The 22,538-nt window shown below is 42.9% G+C and overlaps 1 protein-coding gene across 2 annotated transcripts in view; it reads left to right on the top strand.

The window, feature by feature from the left end:
- The first annotated feature begins 3,527 nt into the window (after positions 1–3,527).
- Positions 3,528–22,538, top strand: part of LOC126284046 (uncharacterized) — a 38,563-nt gene continuing 19,552 nt past the window's right edge. The window contains exons 1-2 of one of the 2 annotated variants that reach the window (XM_049982625.1): positions 3,528–3,589; positions 19,171–19,557. In XM_049982625.1, the coding sequence (XP_049838582.1) occupies positions 19,172–19,557 (386 nt within the window). In that variant the 5' untranslated portion in view covers positions 3,528–3,589; position 19,171. Of the gene's footprint in view, positions 3,590–19,116; positions 19,558–22,538 lie in introns of both variants that reach the window. The other variant, XM_049982623.1, reaches the window with a different exon arrangement.

Here is a 22,538-nt window from a genome sequence, read left to right as displayed (position 1 = left end):
CATTCCAAGTGTTAAACAACCTGTATGTCTGGGTAGGATCATTTTTATTGCAAGGCGGCGCTGCGCCGAACGTTGCACAACCAGTGAAGTGGCTGTTGCAGAGACATTTCGGAAATGCAACAAGTATCAGCTCTCATTTGCCTACGCCTGGCCGTACAGATCACCTGATCTTAATCCGCTTAACTTCTGACTGTGGGGTTATCTAAAGATGTTGTGCCGAGTGTTCCAATTACGAACGTAGCTGAATTGAAGGTAGCATTGCGCCACGCATTCTGTACGTGAGCGTCGAGACACCCGATGTGTTGTGGAATACGCTGTTCCTCGATTTCAGCTTGTGACAGAAAAAGGTGGGCTGCATACTGAACATGTCTTGCGCCAGCCTCACGACAATTACAAGCCGTTGTAATTTTGCTTTTATGCGGTTTTTAGCCCCAGGACATTTAAAAATCGTTGTCATTTTGCTTTTTATGCGCATTTTTGCCACAGGATAATTAATAACCGATGTCATTTTGCTTTTTATACGGTTTTTGGCATCAGGAAAGTCAAAAAATGATGCATCCGTCGTGGTACGACGTCAGTGTGGTAGATGGGTTAGCTAACAGTGGTACAACTTTTGATTGCAGATCTTATTGAGCGACACACGTTGAACAATACGGATGGTGTAATGTGAAACTCAAACGACAGCCGTCGTATTGCGATTCATCTATCCTTTCCGACTACATTTACGTAAAGACGCTTACAGCGCCATTTTTTGGTTATGTATTCATTAACTTTCTTTGTTCCGTGACGTTTTCTCTTGCGCCAATAATACTCTGTTCGAATTTGACGTCATTCCGAAGAGTGGTTCTCTTTCTACAGCGGTTTTAAACTGGAATTTCAATACTGCAGGCTTCCCGGAGGGGAGCAATAAGAAGAAATTGAGGTCAAGATGGAAGATGTAGGGTATCCAGTATTAGAGTCAGAATTTAAAAGAACTTTGAAAGACTTGAGATCAGATGAGACTGAAGGGTCAAGTGGCAACGAAACGACTATGTAAGATGGTCTGTAGAATCTACGAGACTGGCGAAGTACCATCACACCTTTGCAAAAATGTCATCCAAGCAGTTCCGAAGATAGCATGGGCAGATAAGTGCGAACACTATCGCACAGTCAGCTTAACAGCTCACACATCCAAGTTGCTGCCAGTGGAAAAGAAAATTGAGGATTTTTTCGATGAAAGGGAAGGGAAGGAAGTCTGAAGAAAAATCAAAACACGTTCGAAGGATTTGTCGATCTGGAAGTGGTTTTCGAAAATGTAACACGGTGCAGACGTTCGAAATTCTGAGAAAAACAGAATTTAGCAATATGGAGAGACTGCTAATATGAAGTATGTACAAGAGCCAAAAGGGAACAATAAGACTGGAAGACCAAGAGCGAAGTGCTCGGATTCAAAAGAGTATAAGACAGGACGCAGTCTCTCGTTCTTACTGTTCCATTTATACTTCGAAGAAGCAATAACGGAAATAATATAAAAGTTCAAGAGTGGGAATAAAATTCAGGGTGAAAGGATATCAATGACAAGGTTCGGTGATCACATTACTCAGTGAAGGTTGAAGAAGAATTACGGGATCTGTTGAATAGAATGAGCACACAGTCTGGGTTGAGAATAAACCGAAGTGAGAAGAGAGTAATGATAAGTAACATATATGAGAATCGCGCGAAATTTGACATCTTTATTGGTGACCCTGAGGGAGACGAAGTTAAGGAATGATGCTACCTTGGAAGGAAAGTAACTTGTAACGAACGAAGTAAGGAGGACGTACAAAGGAAACTATCACAGGGAAAGAGGGCGTTCCTGGCCAAAACAAGTATGCTAGTATCAAACACAATCCTTAATTCGAGGAAGAAATTTATGAGAATGTACGTTTGGAGAACAGCATTCTGTGGTAGTGAATCATCTAAACAACAGAAAGGTCCACGTTCAACTGAGAATATACTCTGAAGAATCATTTTAAGACACAATCCATAGCCTAAATACCTAGGAGTAACACTCGATCGAACTTTGTCCCACAAACAACATGTGGAAAATTTCTCAGCTAAGGTAAAAACCAGAAGAAACATACTCCAGAAATTAGCAAATACGTTTTGGGGAGCTGATGCCAACACCTTGAGACCAAGCAGCATTTTCTTTGATCCACTCTGCTGCTAAATGTTGTACACCTGTTTGGGTCAATAGCCACCACTCACATCTTGTTGACGTCCAACTGAATCAAGCAATGAGATTAGTTGCAGAACAATCAGGATAACTTGCACGCTGTGGCTACCTGTTCTGAGAAACACAACACCGTCGCAGACCAATTTCGAGGCTCTTAAGTCTTGGCTTCAGAAATGTTCTAAGAAGCCATTATTGCATATTTACGCCGATTGTATCAAACTTGCTGTCGAACATTTGAAATGAAGACTCAGATCAAGAGATCCCCGAATGAGAGTAGCAACACAACTTTGTAAGTTTACTATAGACAAGCACTGGCGCTCATTGTGGAAACAAGAAGTCAGCACTGTAACCTCACAAAAGACCCACAGTCTAAGTTGCGGTTTCAGCCTGAGTGGAAGGATATAGCGAAACATCAGCAGAATCTGCACTGGACAGGGAATATGCAGTAAGCCACTGTTCCATTGGGGATTGGCCAAAACTGCTTCATGTGGAAAGTGTGAAGCCCAAGAATAATCTTCCACCTAGTGTTCGAATGCCCAAATATCCACTTTGAATGGACGCTGTTAGAGATCCATGACCTCGGCTGCAGGATTGGATTGCCTGAAAAACTCTAACTTGTGTTGCCATATATTTGCCTCCCAGTTTCCAATTTTAAAATTATCCTGTACTCGTTTATACCACGTTTGTGCAATTCCTGTTCGTCTATATGTTACTGTTGAAAAGCAGTAATCTCTGTTTGTGATATATTTGTACCAGTTTTTAAACTTAAATTTCTCTGTCTGAATTTTACCATGTTTGTACAGTTGCTGTTCGTGTATATGTCATAAACATACTATTCATGAAACAACGTGTAATCATCATATGAAATAATAAGCAAGTTGACCATAGAAGAGGATCGAAGCGTTTGAGGTGTGATGTTTCAGAAGAATGTTGAGAGGTAGGTGGACTGTTAAGGTACGAAGTGAGGAGGTTCTCCGCAGAATTGTCGAGGGAAGGAAAATGTGAAAAATCGTGAAAGAAGAACGGACACGATGACAGATCTTTGTTAAGACCCCAGGAAATAACCTTTATGGTACTACATGGAGCTGTAGAAGATAGAAACTATAGTGAAAGCGGTAGGTTTTCGCTAATGTGTGAAGCACTTGAGAGAGAATTTAGTCTTCTCGCTTCCTCGAGTCTGCACATAGCGTGCTAGGTATATGATGGCCATATCGTGCGCCCCCTGGAGAGAAATGACAACCCGCATGTGACGCAACTGCGGAAGTTGCGGCAGTGCACAGCGTTTCTGTTTTTATCGGTGAGCGGGCGGGACTTGCTTTCGCTTTTCTCTTTGCACTGCGCTAGGAGGGTGCATCATCAGTCATCCCAGGACAACGCACAGAGCTAGTCTTCAAGGTAAGGTATCTCGCGTTCTGTATCACTTATAATCTCTCCAGACCAAATTTTAGTTGATCCATCAAAGGAGCCCTTGTAGCCTTTAAGCGTTGTAGACTGTGTGAAACTGGTATCAGGCGGTCATGCGATCCTCCACCGTTGACGTAAGTAATGGCAGAGTAGTAGTGTGTATGTGCCACTCTGTTGTACGGAATTAGCAAAGCACAATGGGTCGACGTGGAGACGTGGCAGAATGGCAGAAAAGGAGAATCGTGTTTGCACGTGTCCATGATCAAAACCTTGAGCGAAGTTAACCGATTTGATTGACGTTCCCATGATCAAAACCTTGAGCGAAGTTAACCGATTTGATGGTATATCAACGTTGACTGTCTAGTGTGTCTACAAGGAATGGTGTACCACTCACAGCCATGCAGCACGGCGTAAGAACAGTGGTTGTAAACAGATCCCAACCGGTAGCGACCACAGATGACTGTTGCTTATGGCAAGCGCTTTCAAATCAGAGAGCAATTGCTGCTGCCGGTGAATGCAGGTGCGTCTCAACCAGTTTCCAAGCAACACTGTGAAAGAGACTGCATGCACTGGAAACTTGGGATAGGGTTCCTCGCAAAAGCCCATTTCTGCACATCTTCAATGGGCCACAAAACACAGAACCCGGACAGTTGCTGGCTGGAGGTGCATAGTGTGGCCGACAAGTCGCGGTTTTGCCTCTCTTTCCGGCAATGCGAGGCACTGATTGCACCGACGGCCCTAAGAGACGCTTAACCAGCAGTGTGAGGAATGTGCAGTTCAGGCCAGTGGTGGTTCTCTGATTATGTTTTAGGGGTACTTTTCGTACTATGACATTGGCCCATATCATTCAGATTGCCATCAACATGAACCAAGATGTTTATTTAAAAAATCCCGGTGACCAAGTATAGCCCTGTCTTCTACATCTTGGTGTTGAGTCTGCTGCGGACGTTCTCGTCTTCCAAGATGACATCAGCCTTGTTCACAGAGCTGCGTGCATGCGTTTCTGGTTTTACGAACACAAGGGCACCCTTTCGCACAATGACTGGACCGCTAAGTGTGGGACCACTGAGAACAGCGGGCGAAACGTAGCAACCAGTATCCATGTAGTTTAGTAGCTCTACGATATCTAACCGTTAATGAATGGCTTCATATGTATAAAATACCTCTTGTGGCCTCTTTCTCTCGAACTGAGGGCATCGTATTATAGATAGAGAGGTGCTGAATGAAACGCTTTTGGTAGTCAAGAGAACAACGTGTCTATCCTTCAATGACTACCGTAGTAAGATATTGTCAGGCGATCTTTCGCAAAACCCAAAGAAATTCTGGTCATATGACAGACGGTTATAGTACAAATTGTAGTGTCCACTCATGGACGAGACTGGAACTGAATGTGAGAGTAGCAAAGAAAAAGCAGAAATCGTTAATTCTGTTTTAAAAGTGTTCCTTTACAAAGGAAAACCCAGAGGTATCGTCCCAGTTTAATTCTCGTACCACTGAAAAGATGCGTGGAATAGATATTAGTATCAGAGGCGTTTAGAAACAGCTTACATTTTTAAACCTGAACAAAGACCAAAGGCCCGATGGGACCCCTGTCAAGTTCTACACCAAGTTCGCGGCTGATCTCTTAACTATAATCTATCGTAGGTCCATCGAAATAAAAATTGTGCTCATTAGCTGGAAGAAAGCACATGTCAAACATGTCTACAAGAAGGGCAGAAGAAGTGATCCACAAAACTACCGTCCAACATCCTTGACATCCATTTGTTGTAGAATCTTAGAGCATATTCTGAGCTCAAACATAATGAGGTATCGTGAACAGAACGACCTCTTTCATGCCAAGCAGCATGGATTTCGAAACCATAGATCATGAAAGTCCCAACTAGCACTTTTCTCGCACGACGTTCCTGAAAGCTATGGATCAAAGCACTCTGGTAGATGTAGTGTTTCTCGATATCCAAACAGCATGTGAGTGAGTATCACACTGACGTTCATTATTAAAAGTACGATCATATGGAGAATGAGACAAAATAGGTGACTGGAGTGATAATTTTCTGGTAGGGAGGACGCAGCGTGTTATTTCAGTTGGAGAGTCATCGACAGATGTAGAAGTAACATCGGGTGTACTCCAAGGGAGTGTGTTGGGACCGTTGCTGTTCATGTTCTATATTAATGATCGTGCGGACAATATTAGTAGTAACGCCAGACTTTTCGCAGGCGATGCAGTAAATTACAACGAAGTACAGTCTGATCGAAGATGTACAAATTTTAATAAGATTACAGTGTGGTGCAGCTTGCTTTAAATGTTAAGAAATGTCAAATTGTACACTTCACAAGACGCAAAAAACATAGTATCCTATGAACATAATATTAGTAAATCACAGTTGGAATCTGCAAATTCAGAGAAATATTTGGGTGTAACAGTTAGTAGGGACATGAAGTAGAAGGATCACATAGGCTCGGTTGTGGGTAAAGTAGCAGACTTCGCTATATTTATAGAGTGCAAGAGAAATGCAATCACTCTGCAAAGGAAATTGTTTAAAAACAACTTGTGCGACCCATCCTAGATCATTGCTTACATGTGTCGGACCAGTACCAAACAGGAGTAGCAGGGAATATTGAACGTATGAAGAGAAAGCCGGATTAGCCGAGCGGTCTAAGGCGCTGCAGTCATGGACTGTGCGGCTGGTCCCGGCGGAGGTTCGAGTCCTCCTTCGGGCATGGGTGTGTGTGTTTGTCCTTAGGATAATTTAGGTTAAGTAGTGTGTAAGCTTAGGGACTGAGTTAAGTCTTATAGGATTTCACACACATTTGCACATTTTTTGAAGAGAAAGCCAGTATGAACTGGCACGGATTTGTTTGACTCGCGGGAGAGTAACACTCAGATGTTGAAAGAACTGCGTTGCCAGACTCCTGAAGATAGATGTAAACTATCCCGAGGAAGTCTGCTGGAAAAGTTTCAAGAATCGGCTTTAAATTATGACTCTAGGAGTATACTAAAAGCCCCTATGAATCACTCATATAGGGTTATGAAGATAAGATTAGATTAAGTACAGCAAGCATAGAGGCATTTAAACGGCCTTGCCGCAGTGCAACACCGGCTCCCGTCTGATCACCGAAGTTCAGCGCCGTCGGACTGGGCTAGCACTTGGATGGGTGACCATCCGGTATGCCGAGCGCTGTTGGCAAGCTGGGTACACTCAGCCCTTGTGAGGCAAACTGAGGAGCTGCTTGATTGAGAAGTAGCGGCTCCGGTCTCGTAAACTGACATACGGCCGGGAGAGCGGTGTGCTGACCACATGCCCCTCCATATCCGCATACTGTGACGCCCGTGGGCTGAGGTTGACACGGCAGATGGTCGGTACCGTTGTGCCTTCATGGCCTGTTCGGGCGGAGTTTAGTTTTTATAGAGGCATTTAAGCAATCCTCCATCCTGAATGGAAGAGGGTGAATTGCTAATGGCAGGTACAGTGGGACGTACGCTCTGCCATTTACTTAGTGGTGCTTCCCAGAGTGTAGATGTAGTTCATCCAGGTAGAGCGGTGTTACACGGTGATGTCACCTCAGGATGACTAATTTTTTGTCGTGTGTGCCCGATGAAGCTATTTTTAAGGAATTTCGATCTCAAATCACAATCAGGCGGCAGGAATTAGCATCAATAGCAAATTATTAATATAATGTATTCTAGCGATTTTAAGGTATCTTTTCTGTGCAGTTTAAGAGCTGTGGAGTGCTGCCTACAGAAGGTACTGTATTTTGAACTCTTTCACGAAGCTCTGAGTTAGTGGTAATTGTCGCGCAATGAGCGTCTGGTAAAATCATCAAAAATGAAAACTCATTCATTACAAACTGATACGGATAAGATATTGTGTTGTGCGAGAAATGACAGCTGACCGTAGCAATAAAAAGTACAAAAAATGCCGTTAAATTTCGGTTAGGCGATAAATGACACAAATTTTAAGGTTGTCGATTCAACAAAACACATAGCGATTACAGTAATAAAAAACGTAATTGGAGCCATCAGAAACAAAATTTAGCGGGGGAAGGCGACTCAAAAGACTGCGTTTTTATTGGAAGAAAAAGGGTGCATCAAATATACGGAATAGGCCGACTACGCTACGCTTGTCCGTCCTCTTCGGGAGAACTGCTGTGTGATGAAGGCCCTTACTAGACAGGTTTGACGGACATCGAGAAAGTTCAAAGAAGAGCAGCCCGTTTTGCATTATCGCGAGACAGGGGAAAGCGTATCACGTGTATAACAGGCGAGTTGGGTTGGCAGCCATAAAAAAGGCGTTTTTCATTGGGTCAATATCGCCAACTTTGTCCTCCGAATAACAAAATATTTTGTTGATTCCGACCAACGAGAGAGGAATGACAATCGTGATAAAATAAGAGAAATCCAAGTTCACACGGAGAGACATTGGTGTTCATTTTTCCCACGTGATACTCGTGCACCTTCTGCCGAACAATTACAATAAGGTGAATTGCAGAGCAATCATGTAGACGTAGATACACATGGTGATCTATGGATGTGGACTGTTTCTAAAACAAACAAATTTAAAATAAAGACAGAGGCTACGTTACCTGTGTGGCGACCATTCCAGTCTTTGGTTTGCCTTCCCCGTAACATTATCTATCTGATCGTTCAAATTTAAGTAGTTCCTAGTTGTAATCCCTAAGTAATTAGTTGAATTACCAGCCTTTAGATTTGTGTGTTTACCTGTATTCTGTAATTTTGCGGATTCCTTTTAGTACTAGGGGACTGATGACCTCAGATGTTAAGTCCCATAGTGCTTAGAGCCATTTGAACCATTTGAACCTTTTAGTACTCATGTGGATGACGTCACGCCACTTTTCCCACCTACAGATATCTTCTCTAAATCATTTCGCAATTAGTTTTGGTAGTCTGATGAACTTACAATACAGAAAATGACAGCACCGTCTGCAAAGCTCTAAGAGGGCTGCTCAGATTGTCCCCTAGATCGCTTATGTAGATCAGCAACAGCGGAGCGTCTGCAGAACTTCCTTGGGGACTGCCAGAAATTAATTCTGTTTTACTCGATGATTTTCCACCGATTACTGCGTACTATGACCTTTCTGACAGCAAATCACGAAGCCAGTCGACAACTGAGGCGATACTCCACAGGATCACAATTTTATTAAAAGTCGTTTCTCAGGATCGGTGTCAAAAACTTTCCGGAAATCTAAAACTATGGAATCAATTTGACATGCCTGTCGATAGTACTCATTGCTTCGTGAGAATAAGGAGCTAGTTGTGTTTCATAAGAACTATATTTTCTGAACCCGTGTTGGCCATTTATTAATAAATCATTGTCTATGAGGCAACTGATAATGTTACTCGTAGAACTCGTTCCAAAATCCTACTGCAGATCAATGTTAGCGGCAAGGGCCTGTAATTCGGCAGGTTACTCCTACTTCGATTCTTGGTATTGGTTTGACTTGTGCAACTTTCCAGTCTTTAGGTACGGATCCTTCGACGTTTGAGCGGTTGTATATAACTGCAAACTATGCAACTACTGTATCAGCATACTCCGAGAAGAACCTGAGTACTATACAATCTGGACCAAAGGTCTTGCCCTTATTAAGTGATTTAAGCTGCTACACCGAGGATGTCTACTTACTCATGTCGGCATAGATTCGAATTCTGGAATATTTACTTCGTATTGTTTGGTGAACGAACTTCCGAAAACTATGTTTAGTAACTTTGCTATCGTCCACGATATCATCATTGCTGTCGCACAGTGAAGGCACTGATTGTGTCTTTCCGCTGATATACTTAACATACGACCAGAAACTCTGGATTTTCTGCGGGATTTAGAGTCAAAGCTTCATTGTCGAAACTATTAAAAGTATGTGCCAAATTACGAGCTTCTATAAAACTTCTCCAATCTTGTTTTTTTTGCATTCTTTGAAATTTGTTATGCTTTATTCGTTTCTCCTGCAACACTGTTCTGGCCTGTTTTGTGTACCATGGGAGATCAGCACCATCTCGTATAAGTTTATTTGGTATGTATCTCTCAATTGCCGTCAACACTATTTTTTTTAAATTTGAACCACATCTAGTCTTCGCTTACATAGTCAGAGTGGAAGGAGTGGAGAGAGTCTCTTAAGAAGGCGTCAAGAGAAATTTTATGTGCATTTTAAGTAGATATATTTTGCATTTATTTTTGGGGAGTCTGATATTACGATATTTAATCGGCAACAACAGCCAACGGTATCCGTCATGATGGTCCCTATTTGTTCAGGATTATTTGTTACAAAGAGGTCAAGTACGTTTTCGCAACCATTTACACTTCGAGTGGGCTCCTGAACTAATTGTTCAGGATAATTATCTGAGAACGCATTCAGGACAATTTCGGTAGACGTTTTACGCCTACCCGGACTTCAAACACGTATTTTTGCCAACATAACCAGCACCAATTGCAATTGTATGAGTGGGGTACCTATTTAAAATGAGACTCAAGTTTTCTTTGAACTGTTCAGCAACTAGATCATCTGAGTCGCCAATCGGTAAAAGGAACCAATTATTAATTTATTCCGGTTGTCAAGTATAGCCTATACCCCTACTTCTTCAATTTCACTACAGAGTTAACTACTCCTGACAGCGAAAAACGCTTCACCACCGACTGTATTTAATCTATCTTTTCTGAACAAGGTTAGATCGTCTGTAAAATTTTGGCCGAACATATTTCTGGCTTTAGCCAACTTTCCGTATTTATAACGATTTGAGCTTCGGTGCTTTCTGTTAATGCTTGCAGCTCTGTTTCTTTTCCAACACAGCTACGACAATTTAAAACTACAATACCGATTGTTTCTGGGTCTACTTCCCTGTGTTTGCCCTGCACCCTTTTAAACTGACGCACTTTCTGTAGTTTCCCGAGACCATCTGATCTAAAAGAGCGGCCAGTCCCCTCCACACTGCCCCTTTCCGTGTAGCCGCTTCCTGTGTGTAGAGGACTCCTTACCCATTATCTGAACCCAGAAATCCACTACCATATTGCGCAAGTCGAGAAGTTTGCTGCCTACACGCTCGAAGAACCATCTGAGCCTCTGTTTCAGCCCTCCACTCGGCTCTGTACCAAAGGACCACAGTCGGTTTTGTCGATGAAGCCACAGCTGGTGAGCTCCGCCTTCATATCGCAAGCAAGACTGGCAGTCTTTACAACTTCAGTTAGCCACCTGAAACCAGAGGAAATCTCTTCCGTTCTAAGGCAACACGCATCGTTAGTTTCGACATGAGGAACCACCTGCATCTGGTTGCACCCTGTGCTCTTCGTGGCACCCAGAAGCAGCCTTTCCACATCTGGAATGACTACTTCCGGTATGCACACAGGATCCCACCCCCTGCTAGACAGCCATATCCCGAAGGGGCCGTATTGCGCCTTATGTTGGAGCTCACAACTTTTAATAACTCCACCCTCTGTGACTGTCTATACCATGTTAGCCGAGAGGCTTCCAGTGGAAGAGGGCGAGTGACTGCGTCGGGCTCAGGGACTTCGTCAGCCACAGACAGTGCCCGCAACCTGTTCGTCGGACGATTCGGGGAGGCCCTGCGACCGGCTCCCTAGAAAGTCTTTCCCTGCCGACTACACCTTGGAGCGAACCACCACTCGGCCACAGGTGAGCAGTTGACGTCAGATCGTGCAGTACCCAGGGCGGCCACAGTGGTGGACCAATCGGTGAACACGTAGGACATGCTGGACGTCCGCTGGGTCCCCACGCCCGGCCCCTCACGGTGACGTCCATTGTCAACAGCCCCAAGCTGTGTGACTGAAACGAACACCGCCGGAGCTGTGCATAAAGGGTCACCAACTCAGTTTGCATCTGAACACAGCAACCACAGTTCTTGTCCATTCCAGAGATGGTAAAATAGTACACTAAACAGTTTTTAGAACACTAGACTGTGCCTAGTAAGGACTCAAACGCGTAAGAAATTAAACAAAAACTAAATTAATAATTGAAAATATGTCGCTCCAGAATGAAAGTCATAAATCACATGAATAATGTTATGTAGAAAGAAAACCAAACACTGCTGTATATCGGCAGACCATTTAGAAAATGCAGCAGGTCTACTAAAGAGACTTCTCACACAGCTCTTGTCTGCCCTCTTCTGGAATATTATTGTGTAGTATGGGATCCGCATCAGTCAGGATTTACGGAGGTCATCTAAAAGGTTCAAAGAAGAGCAGCTCTTTTTATAGTGTAATGAAACAGGGGAGATAGTGCCACAGATATACGCGAATTGGGGTGATAATCAGTAAACAAAAAGGCGTTTTTGATTACAACAGGACCCTCTCATGAAATTTCAGACACCAGCTTGCTCCTCAGAGTGTGAAAATATTTTATTGGTTTTGACCTAAATAGAGAGGAAAGATTATCGTAATAAAATAAGAGAAATCAGAGCTCGCAAATAAAGATTTAAGTGTTCATTTTTCCTGCGTTGTGTTCGAGAGTGGAACTGTAGAGAAACAACTTGAATGTGGTTGGTGAATTGCAGAGTAATCATGTATCTGTAGATTTTGGAAGCTACCGTGTTGCATGTCATTCATTATACAAACTGGATATAGTGATCTGGAAGTGTCTCCAGTGAGATGTTGCAGCATTTGCGTCTTGAATGCAGCTCGTAATTTTCAAATGAAAAAGGACTCTCGTGGCGTGGAGAAAAGATAGAGAATTGCATAAGAAAAAACAATGGTGTCGTTCCTTTCAACTTGTCGTTATTCATTCAAGAGTTACGTCGCATTTTGTACAGAACAATGCTGGTGATAACACACGAAGGCCACAGGATGTGCTCGACGTGTTGTCCAGCACGTTGTAAGCCGGTTGTTATCCGCTTCATCCACTCCTCGTGGAATTTAACCATCCTATGTACCGGGAAGCGATCACGAGCACCAACAATGTGCCACCTGAGGTGCGGAAAGTTTCTGATCTTCACCACATACATAGTTACCTTCATTTGGGTCCACAGATATAAATTTAATGGACAAGTAAGTGAGTGTCGTGTGGACAGGATCTCCCGTCGGGTAGACCGTTCGCCGGGTGCAAGTCTTTCGATTTGACGACACTTCGGTGACTTTCGCGTCGATGGGGGTGAAATGATGATGATTAGGACAACACAACACCCAGTCCCTGAGCGGAGGAAATCTCCGACCCAGCCGGGAATCGAACCCAGGCCCTTAGGAGTGACATTCTGTCGCGCAGACCACTCAGCTACCAGTGGCGGACAATTTAATGGATGTAAATCAGGGAAACGTCGTGGCCAATCCATGGAACCTCTAGGACATATCCATCTCCAGGGAAACTCAATATTCAAGTGTGCTCAGAAAAAAATGGTTCAAATGGCTCTGAGCACTATAGGACTTAACATCTATGGTCACCAGTCCCCTAGAACTTAGAACTACTTAAACCTAACTAACCTAAGAACATTACCAACTATGCCCAGATATTTAGCCCGTAATGAGGCGAGGCACCATCGTGGTGAAACAAAGTTGAAGATATCCCGCTTTAAAACAGCAGCGAAAGCAGCACATCTCGTCCAGAAATGGTTCAAATGGCTCTAAGCACTATGAAACTTAACATCTGAGGTCATCAGTCCCCTAGACTTAGAACTACTTAAACTTAACTAACCTAAGGAGATCACACACATCCATGCCCCAGGCAGCATTCGAACCTGCCACCGTAGCAGCAGCGCGGTTCCGGACTGAAGCGCCTAGAACCGCTCGGCCAGAGCGGCCGGCCATCTCGTCCAGCAACTGCAGATAATGGGCTGCTGTCTGTTTACCACGCAATAAGAGAAGCCCATATTCCACAACAAACAATCGGACTCGATGCGCAAATTAACTTCAATGTACCCATCCAGTGAGGGTTGCATCTGACAGCTACCTGTGATTCTATTTATTTATCTCTCCTTTTACACACTAATTTGCTTAATCCATCAATAGCTTTTAATAGAGGTAACGACAGTTTTCGTCCAGCTTGCATGTCATTCATTATGCAAACTGGATAGAGTGATCTGCACTCGTCTCCGGTGAGATGTTGCAACATTTGCGTTTTGTAAGGGTTCCATTTATATGTGGCCAAAATTTTTATTACTGATGTACAACTGATTCTAGTTTCCCGAGAGATGTGGCGAGTAGCCACTTTCGATTGTCTGGTTTTCGGTTTGTTTGCAATAGAGGCAGTTTCACGGAATTTCACGAGTTGTTTCGCCGCCACACTGAGGGTAACGTATCGACTGTCTTGGTGCCGTCGGCTGAAATTCTCTGCTACAACGCAGGTGCTCCTTTATCCTGGTGTCAAGACAATCTCAACACGTTCGATGTGTTTTAACGCCATAAGCGTTCGTGTCATCCGTAAGGAAGAAACACCAGAACTCGACAATGAGTCTTGTGTAATTCTTTATCTGCCTCATATGTCAGTTTTCTCTCCTCCCCCATCTCATACAACTTGACATTAAACTTCCGTTTCTCCACCTGTTTTTAAAAGACACTTGCATTTTCCACCGTGGCTGTGTTGTGGTTACCTTCATTTAATTCACACTATTAGCTGATTTCGGCGAAGTGCCATTTTCAAGAGCTTAGTCATTTTTTCGTAACTTAGTTCACTCTATTTGGGTGTTCACAATAAACACTGCCTGACAAGGAATGTGGAGTACCCAGAAGTGAAGCACGAAATGAAACTTCATGGGTTAAGACACTGTGAGATTTTACTTCAGTGATTACTATATCGAGTTAAATTTACAAAGAACTTGGCAGTATAAGTATGCGAACGTTCCATCCACTCTAGCCTGGATTTCCTTAGGAGAAGTGTCATAAAGCCATTGCATCCTCTGTTGAGGTAAGCTGGCCCACAACTGTTTTAACTGCTCCTTGATATCTTGGATACTGCAGCAGGGACAGAGTTGATATCCAAGCTGGTCTCACATATGTTCTACCTTCGGATATTGCTAGCCAAGAGAGTGTATCAAATTCACACAGATAGTTCATAGAGATTTAATTTTCCATCAGGTGAGACCAAAGCCGTCACATACTATAGAAAATGCATTTTAACCATTAACTGTTTTATTTAATCAGCATATCATCCAACGGTTTCGGTCATAGACCATCACCGCTGGGTGTTTAACTCAACAAAATAGGGTTGCAAAATTATGTATGTATACTTACAATGTAAAACAGATCATATAAAAACATATCACATTTTCCTTTCAAGATGATACAGCGTCAAGGTTGTCACTGTGAAATCACCCAAACAACTACAGTAACCCGTTCTTTAAATGCTGAGGAACATATCCCATAGCGCTTCAAGTAAAGTAGACAACGTATCATAGAAGTACGAAACAAACATAACACTGGAAAAAGTTCCACATTTGCAAAGTAACATCAGAGGTGATACATTTCTAATACGTAGCCAAAATAACAAGGATATTTTACATCATTAGCAAAGCAAAGGACGAAATATATTTATGACACATTTGATAGGCGAAAAACATGGAGAACGGTGACTGTGTAAGTTACAACGTACACAATAACAAAATAAAAGAGAAATTCATATAATAGTGAAGAAAGATACATTAAAAATAACAGCTTCGTATACCATATTCATGGTGCAAGAATATTTAAGTAATACAAACAGTAGTCCCATAATTAAAGAGAAACATCGTATGTCAGGTGGTACCTAAACTACGACAACAATCTTTAGGCAATGATACGTAAGAGGGTAAGACAGGGTAGAGATACAGAAATAAATATCTTTTATATAACAAACTAACAGGTTACAAAACTGAAATACCTAGAAATATTAGAACAGGCGATCATATTATAAAGGCAAACAAACTGTACAGCTCCAAGGTACTGTAATCACAAATAATCTTCAATATGCAATTATTAGTGTTGATATAAAAATCAACTACAACTCAAACTGTACATGTTACGCTATACAGTCATAAGTCAACTGTCTGACTCTAAAATACAGAACAGAAAGTGGAAATATCTGAGCAGTTAACAACAACATATGTGATGCAGTTGCCATATTAACACAGGCTAGTAAATCAAAGAAACCTGTTTCCTGATGCGGTAAGACTACGACGGCAAATACCGCCTGGACATCAGGTTACACATAAGCCTTATTAAGTGTGAAGCTTATGAAATAAAAGTGCTTGTGGCATGTTGACCATATCCATTCACACGTTACCTGTATTTTGAAATAGTTAAATTTTATCGTATTTGCACGGTTTAGACGTAACTTTGATTTATTGTCCATGACATTCCAGTCACATGATATGGACAGCATGCCACAAGCAATATTATTTCATGTACTTCAAACTCAATAAGGATGACGTGTAAGCAGATGTCTTGGTTGTGTCTTACAGAGAAGTCTTACCACATCAAGAAAAATGTTTCTTTGATTTACTAGCCTGCGTTAATATGGCAACTACTTCTTGTATGTTGATGTTAATTGTACACATGTTTTCACGTTGTAGTCTGTGTTTTACTGTCCGGCGGTTTAGGTATGGGTCTATAGCGTAAAGTGTTCAGTTTGAATTCAAATGGCTCTAAACACTATGGGACTTAACATCTGAGATCATCAGTCCCCTAGACGGAACTAATTAAACCTAACTAACCTAAGGACATCACACACATCCATGCCAGAGGCAAGACCCGAACCTGCGGCCGTAGCAGCAGCGTGGTTCCAGACTGAAGCGCCTAGAACCGCTCGGCCACAACGGCCGGCGTTCAGTTTGAGTTATAGGTTATTTTTAGATCAACACTAAACATTACATATTGAAGATTATTTGTGATTACTGTACCTCGGAGCTGAACAGTTTGTTTGCCTTTATAATATGATCGTCTATTCTAATATTTCTAGGTATTTCAGTTTTGTAAACTGTTAGTTTGTTATATAAAAGCTATAAGTCTCTGTATCTGTACTCCGTCTGACCCACTTATGTACTGTTGCATAAAGTTTGTTGTCTTGGGTTAGGTACCACCTGACATATGATGTTTTGCTTTCTTTATGGGGCTAATGTTTTTATTGCTTAAGAATTGTTACACCATGAATATGGTTACTGAATTTATTATTTTTAACCTATCTTATTTCATTGTTACGTTTACTTCACTTTTATTTTGTTATCGCGTGCACTGTAACTTACACGGTCACCGTTCTCCATGCTTCCCGTCTATCAAATATGTCTGGCAGACATGTTCTGTCCTTCGCTTTGCTAATGATGTGAAAGTTCCTTCCTATGTTAGGGATGTATTACAAATGTCCACCCCTATAATAACCAGCACTGTAGCTCAGCGTGTTCGGTCAGAGGGTTAGCTGTCCTCTGTAATAAAGAAATTTAACAAGCCCGAGTGAATGGATCAATAATGAACTTCTGAACTTGAATGGGCGTCTGCCACGAACAGCTGAAACGAGCTGAGTGGTCAGCGTGACGGATTGCTGTCCTAAGGGCCCAGGTTCGATTCCCGGCTGGGTCGGGGATTTTCTCCTGGGTGTTGTGTCGTCTCCATCATCATTTTATCCCCATCCGGCGCGCAGGTCGCCCAATGTGGCGTCGAATGTAACAAGACCTGCGCCAAGGGGGCCGAATCTGCCCCGTAAGGGGACTCCCGGCCAATGACGCAAACGCTTATTTCCATTTATGTATTACGAATATCCTATCTTTGACTTTACACCGCAAATGTGGAATTTTTCCAATGTTATGTTCTTTTCGTTCTTCTATGGCACGTTATCTACTTGACTTGAAGCATTGAGAGATACGTTCGTCAGTATTTAAAGGGCGGTTTGCTACAGTTGTTTGTGTGGTTTCTCTTTGACAACCTTGATGTTGTATCAGTTTAAAAGGAAACTGGAAGATGCTTTTAACTGATCTGTTTTACATTGTAAGTCTACATACCTAATTCTGCAACCATATTTTTGTCGAGTTATGTAATTTTCGTGTACATTGTATTTTTTCAAAATGTTTCTGTTTCGATGTTGATAAACATCCAATGATGCCGGTCTATGACCGAAAATAGTGGATGAACGTAGGTTAAATAAAAAAGCTTATGGTTAAAGCGCATTTACTAAAGTCCATAGAGACGCGTGCTATGCGTGGACGAGCAGTACGATGTACAAAAATGGCATCAGAATTCTGTCGCATGAGCGGTAAGACATGAGGCTGCAGGATGTCGATAACATTCCGTTTATGTCGTCAGAGTCCAATCAGTCACTGTCAGCGGTGACCTGAGGTGACCCCATACCATGACGCCACGAGTAACACCGCTGTGCCTTACCATAGCATTCGAAGGTTGGAAACTTCGAACGTCGCCAGGTGATTGGGTGACACTTGTGTCATACATCTGTACGCGAGCTTTCCACACTCCTAAACATCCCTAGGTCCACTGTCTCTGATGTGACAGTGAAGTGGAATCGTGAAGGGACGCGGACAGGCCGACCACATCTATTGATTGACAGAGACCATAGGCAATTAAAGAGTGTCGTAATGCGTAATAGGCAGACATATATCCAGACCATCACACAGGAATTCCAAACTGTATCATGATTCGCTGCAAGTACTATGACAGTTAGGCGAGAAGTGAGAAAACTTGAATTTGATGATCGAGCGGCTGCTCATAAGCCACACATCACGCCGGCAAGTGCCAAACGACGCCTTGGTTGGTGTAAGGAGCGTAAACAAGGGATGATTGAACAGTGAAAAAACGTTGTATGGAGTGACGAATCGGGCACACAATGTGGAGATCCGATGGCAGGATGTGGGTATGGCGAATGCCTGGTGAACGTCATCTCCAGGGTGTGTAGCGCCAACAGTAAAATTCGGAGGCGGTGGTTTTACATGGAGGGGGCTAGCACCCCTTGTTGTTTTACGTGGCACTATCACAGCACGGGCCTACATTGATGTATTAAGCACCAACTTGCTTCCCACTGCTGAAGAGCAACTCGGGAATGGCGATTGCATCTTTCAACAAGATTGAGTACCTGCTGATAATGCACGGCCAGTGGTGGAATGGTTACACGACAATAATATCCCTGTAATGAACTGGCCTGCACAAAGTCCTGACATGAATCCTATAGAACATCTATGGAATGTTTTCTAAGGCCGACTTCGTGCCAGGCCTTACCGACTGACATCCATACATCTCCTCAGTGCAGCACTCCGTGAAGAATGGGCTGCCATTCCCCAAGAAACCTTCCAGCACCTGATTGAACGTATGCCTGCGAGAGTGGAAGCTGTCATGGGCCAACACCATACTGAACTCCAGCATTGCCGATGGAGGGCGCGACGAGCTTGTAAGTCATTTTCAGACAGACGTCAGGATGCTTTTGATCACATAGTACATTTGTGGTTGTGGCACCAGAGATGAAGAAAAACCACTTGTGTTTGTGTTAGGAGATTGGTTCCGTACCTATTGACTACCACGTAAATGTGGCTTTTGTTGCGGACGTTGTTTTAGACATTTGTTGTACGCAGCATGCGACTTGGAAACTTTTGCTCGCAGGTTCACCCTTCGTGTAGGTTTGGCACTGAGAGAAGCGCGTTCCCCTGCCGGCAGCATGCAGCACCTGCTCGCGTCCGGCCTGGTGCTACTGTGCTGCGGGGCCGTGTTGTGTAGCGGCCAGACTCGCCGCCCCTCCCCCGCCACCTCATCTGCCTCCACGGCAGCCGCAGAGGACTCGTCCCCTGCAGCCACCGGGGCCCCCGCAGAGAAGGGCAACTGCACGAGCGCGGTGCCGCTGCAGGGCCCCGAGCACACGGTCACCGAGCTGCGCTTCCCCGGCGGCTCGCAGACGCGCTTCGCCGCCACGCTGTTCGCGCAGCCCGGCGCCCGCCTGCTGGTGCAGCTCGCCTACGTCGACGTGGCGCCCGGCGTCTTCGAGTGCGAGCTCGCCTCCGTACGCGTCTACTCCTACAAGGACGGCCAGCTCACCCTGGTCGACAGGTGAGGCTCCTCCTGCTGCTTCCCCTCCTAACTTCGGCACGCAGCAAGTTTAGCTGACTTGTATTGGCAATTCACGCAGTCAGGTAGCAGCGTTGCCAGATGTAGCTTACGGAGAGACTCCACTCGAAAATTTAAGTTTTCTTCTACTTTTCCGATTTCAAACGAATTTTAAAATCGTGTCCATGACGTAAAGATGTAGCAGTATCCAACCTGGATTTGAGTTTTGAATTTTTAATGCGATTTTAATGGTACCTATGAAAATCAACTTTTGGTTTCCAGGCCTCAATTTTCACATTCCAGAATTTTGAGAGATACGCGTAAATGTCCGAAGGAACTTTGCATCGTAATTGAGAATAACACAGGCACTGCAATATTGTATTTATCCGCCGACACAGGGCAAGCGACTTTCTAGTAGAATGTCTCCTCTGTAGGGGAATATATATAATGGATATACGGGTACAGGATGTAGACCGTTGATTGACGACATGTGGAAGTTTGAATCCGTCGGCGAGACGTGTCGGGGAAGCCAAATAGCAAAGCGACGCTCGCACTAAGCGGAAAATCTGGGTTCGAATCCTGGCCCCGCACAAATGTTCATTATCGTCATTCCATTTTACAGCTGATGGTTATTGATATCGCAACTGCGAATACAATTAATGTATTTCATAACGGCTGTAGTAACCGCAGTGCACGTTTCTTCGGACTTTGCATCATAATTCGAATTAATACAGCCACTGCAATATCGTATTTATCCGCCGACACCAGGCAAGCGACTTTCAAGTAAAATGACTGTCGTGCACGGGAATATATATAATGGATGTACGACATTTAATACACTCATAAGACGTTGTTCAACAGTTCTATGCAATCATTTAGAGACAAATGTTATAATTTACTTACAGTATTATTACATATTTCAAATTTAAAGTTTTTTAACTATCGGTAAATAAATTTCAGAATAAAAAAGACAAACTACATTTCCTGTAATATTAAAGCACAGTAGTATGCAAATACCTCAAGACCACTTCCTGTGAAAAGTCCACCGAAATTGATTAATATTTAGGATTAAAAAAGTTGCCATTAAACTTCGAAAGACAAACTTAAGGGAAAAATAAGTTTCAAAATTTTGTTAAAATATGAACGCTAGTACAAGACACACACCGTTAAAATTCACCAACACCACACGTTTTTCATACCTCCTCCTGTAAGGCTTTTTTATGTTGATTTCAATAGCAGGGTAGCTTTTTTCTTTAATTTTTTCTTCTCTTCTCTTGTAGACTACTTCATCCGTATGCTACGGTCGCAGGTACGAATCCTGCCTCGGGCATGGATGTGTGTGATGTCCTTAGGTTAGTTAGGTTTAAGTAGTTCTAAGTTCTAGGGGACTAATGATCACAGCAGTTGAGTCCCATAGTGCTCAGAGCCATTTGAACCATTTGAACTTCATCCGTAAACAGTTGTTCTGGGACGGTGAGAAAGGAGTGCTGGGACACGTGCCTTCTCCAATCTTCAAACATCCCATACTGAAGCGAAAAACAGCTTCTACAAGACCCAAAAGTATATACCTATTCTTTTTTTTTGGGGGGGGGGGGGGGGGAACCCTTGGACCAAGTGATACTGTGCAAACTTTCATTTCCATTTTGTGTCTTGCCATCAGTGCATCTTGCCAGTAGCGCATCATGTGCAAGTCTCTCATAGACAGGCACTATCTTGTCCACGTTGGTAGCTGTCAGTGTACCAAAGCCCTTGGCGCAGTCCACATTTCAAATGTTTCTTAGGCATACTTTTAACTCGAATACAATGAAATCGTTTTGGAACCTAAGAATAAACACTGCAAAGATGCGAAATACCCATTAAGATATATTTGAAAAATGAATGAACTAAGAGCTGAACTTTTAGGGTGGACTCTTTCCTTATGGGGAGGTTCTAGTCGAGAACAACGAAAAATAGGTTAAGTTTAGAATTTTTTCATATAGGAATTGTTCTTGTTAAAATTGCTGTTGTATCACAGTATTGTACATACACTCGAGTGAAAAAACGTTTTCATCTCACAAAAAATTAAAAATGGTGGCTGCACCACTTGTCAAAGTATTCGCTTCACGGCGCGTCCTGGTTCGCACAAAGCGTTGAACAGCCTTTTACCTATTCCTGAAACGCATAAAAATATACAATTCTTAAATTAGGAAGAATTTTGGGGTCCATTACGGTGGGGTTTTGAAAAATACCTCAAAAAACAAATTGCCACTATTTGAAAAACATGTCAATTTCTTGGGATGTTTTCCTAAGTTCAAATCTGTAAAAAAAACATTTAAAAGTCGAATAAAAAAAAGGCCCCGCCAACGCCCTCTAAATTTAATTATCTTTCATTTTAAAAAAATCAGATGAATCGGCTAATCTGTCGAGGCTCTAGAGAGCATCGTGTACTGATAAAGGTTGTTTCGAGAAAGATGAGTTTAAAGTTTAGAATAACAAAGAAAACGTTATTTCAAAATTTACGGTTACTCTGCGATCCGGGGATCCTTTCTCTTCCACAAACATGATCGGCTTCTGAATTTGGTGCTGTATTTTCTCATTTAACAAACTGATATCACTTACTCCGCGGCTTCCACGAGTTTCCTGCCAAGTTTTTACTCATCACCTCTATGACGATTTCTAACCATTTCATGGTCTTCCGGACAGATGAACAACCTTCTTTGAATATACCTGCAGCTGTTAACTGATATTTCAAAAGTTTTTGCCCGAAAGCGAAGTTGTTTTGTGCTAGTTTCCAAATGCACGCGTTGAGGTTCTCGTTGTGATCTTGTGTACTGGCGTCGGTAGATCTTTTAAGCAAATTTTCATTGGACAGAAATTCGTATAATTGCCCAATCTCTTCTTGACTAATTCATGGAGCACCGACAACAACCTATATTTCCGTCGGCGCACAGTTCAGCATACCTTCTAAAATACTTTCACAATTAAAAAATAGTTTTACAAGCATA

Source organism: Schistocerca gregaria, chromosome 8 (assembly GCF_023897955.1).
Source record: "Schistocerca gregaria isolate iqSchGreg1 chromosome 8, iqSchGreg1.2, whole genome shotgun sequence".
In the NCBI taxonomy this organism is placed as follows: domain Eukaryota; kingdom Metazoa; phylum Arthropoda; class Insecta; order Orthoptera; family Acrididae; genus Schistocerca; species Schistocerca gregaria.
This window is presented reverse-complemented; position numbering and strand designations above follow the sequence as displayed.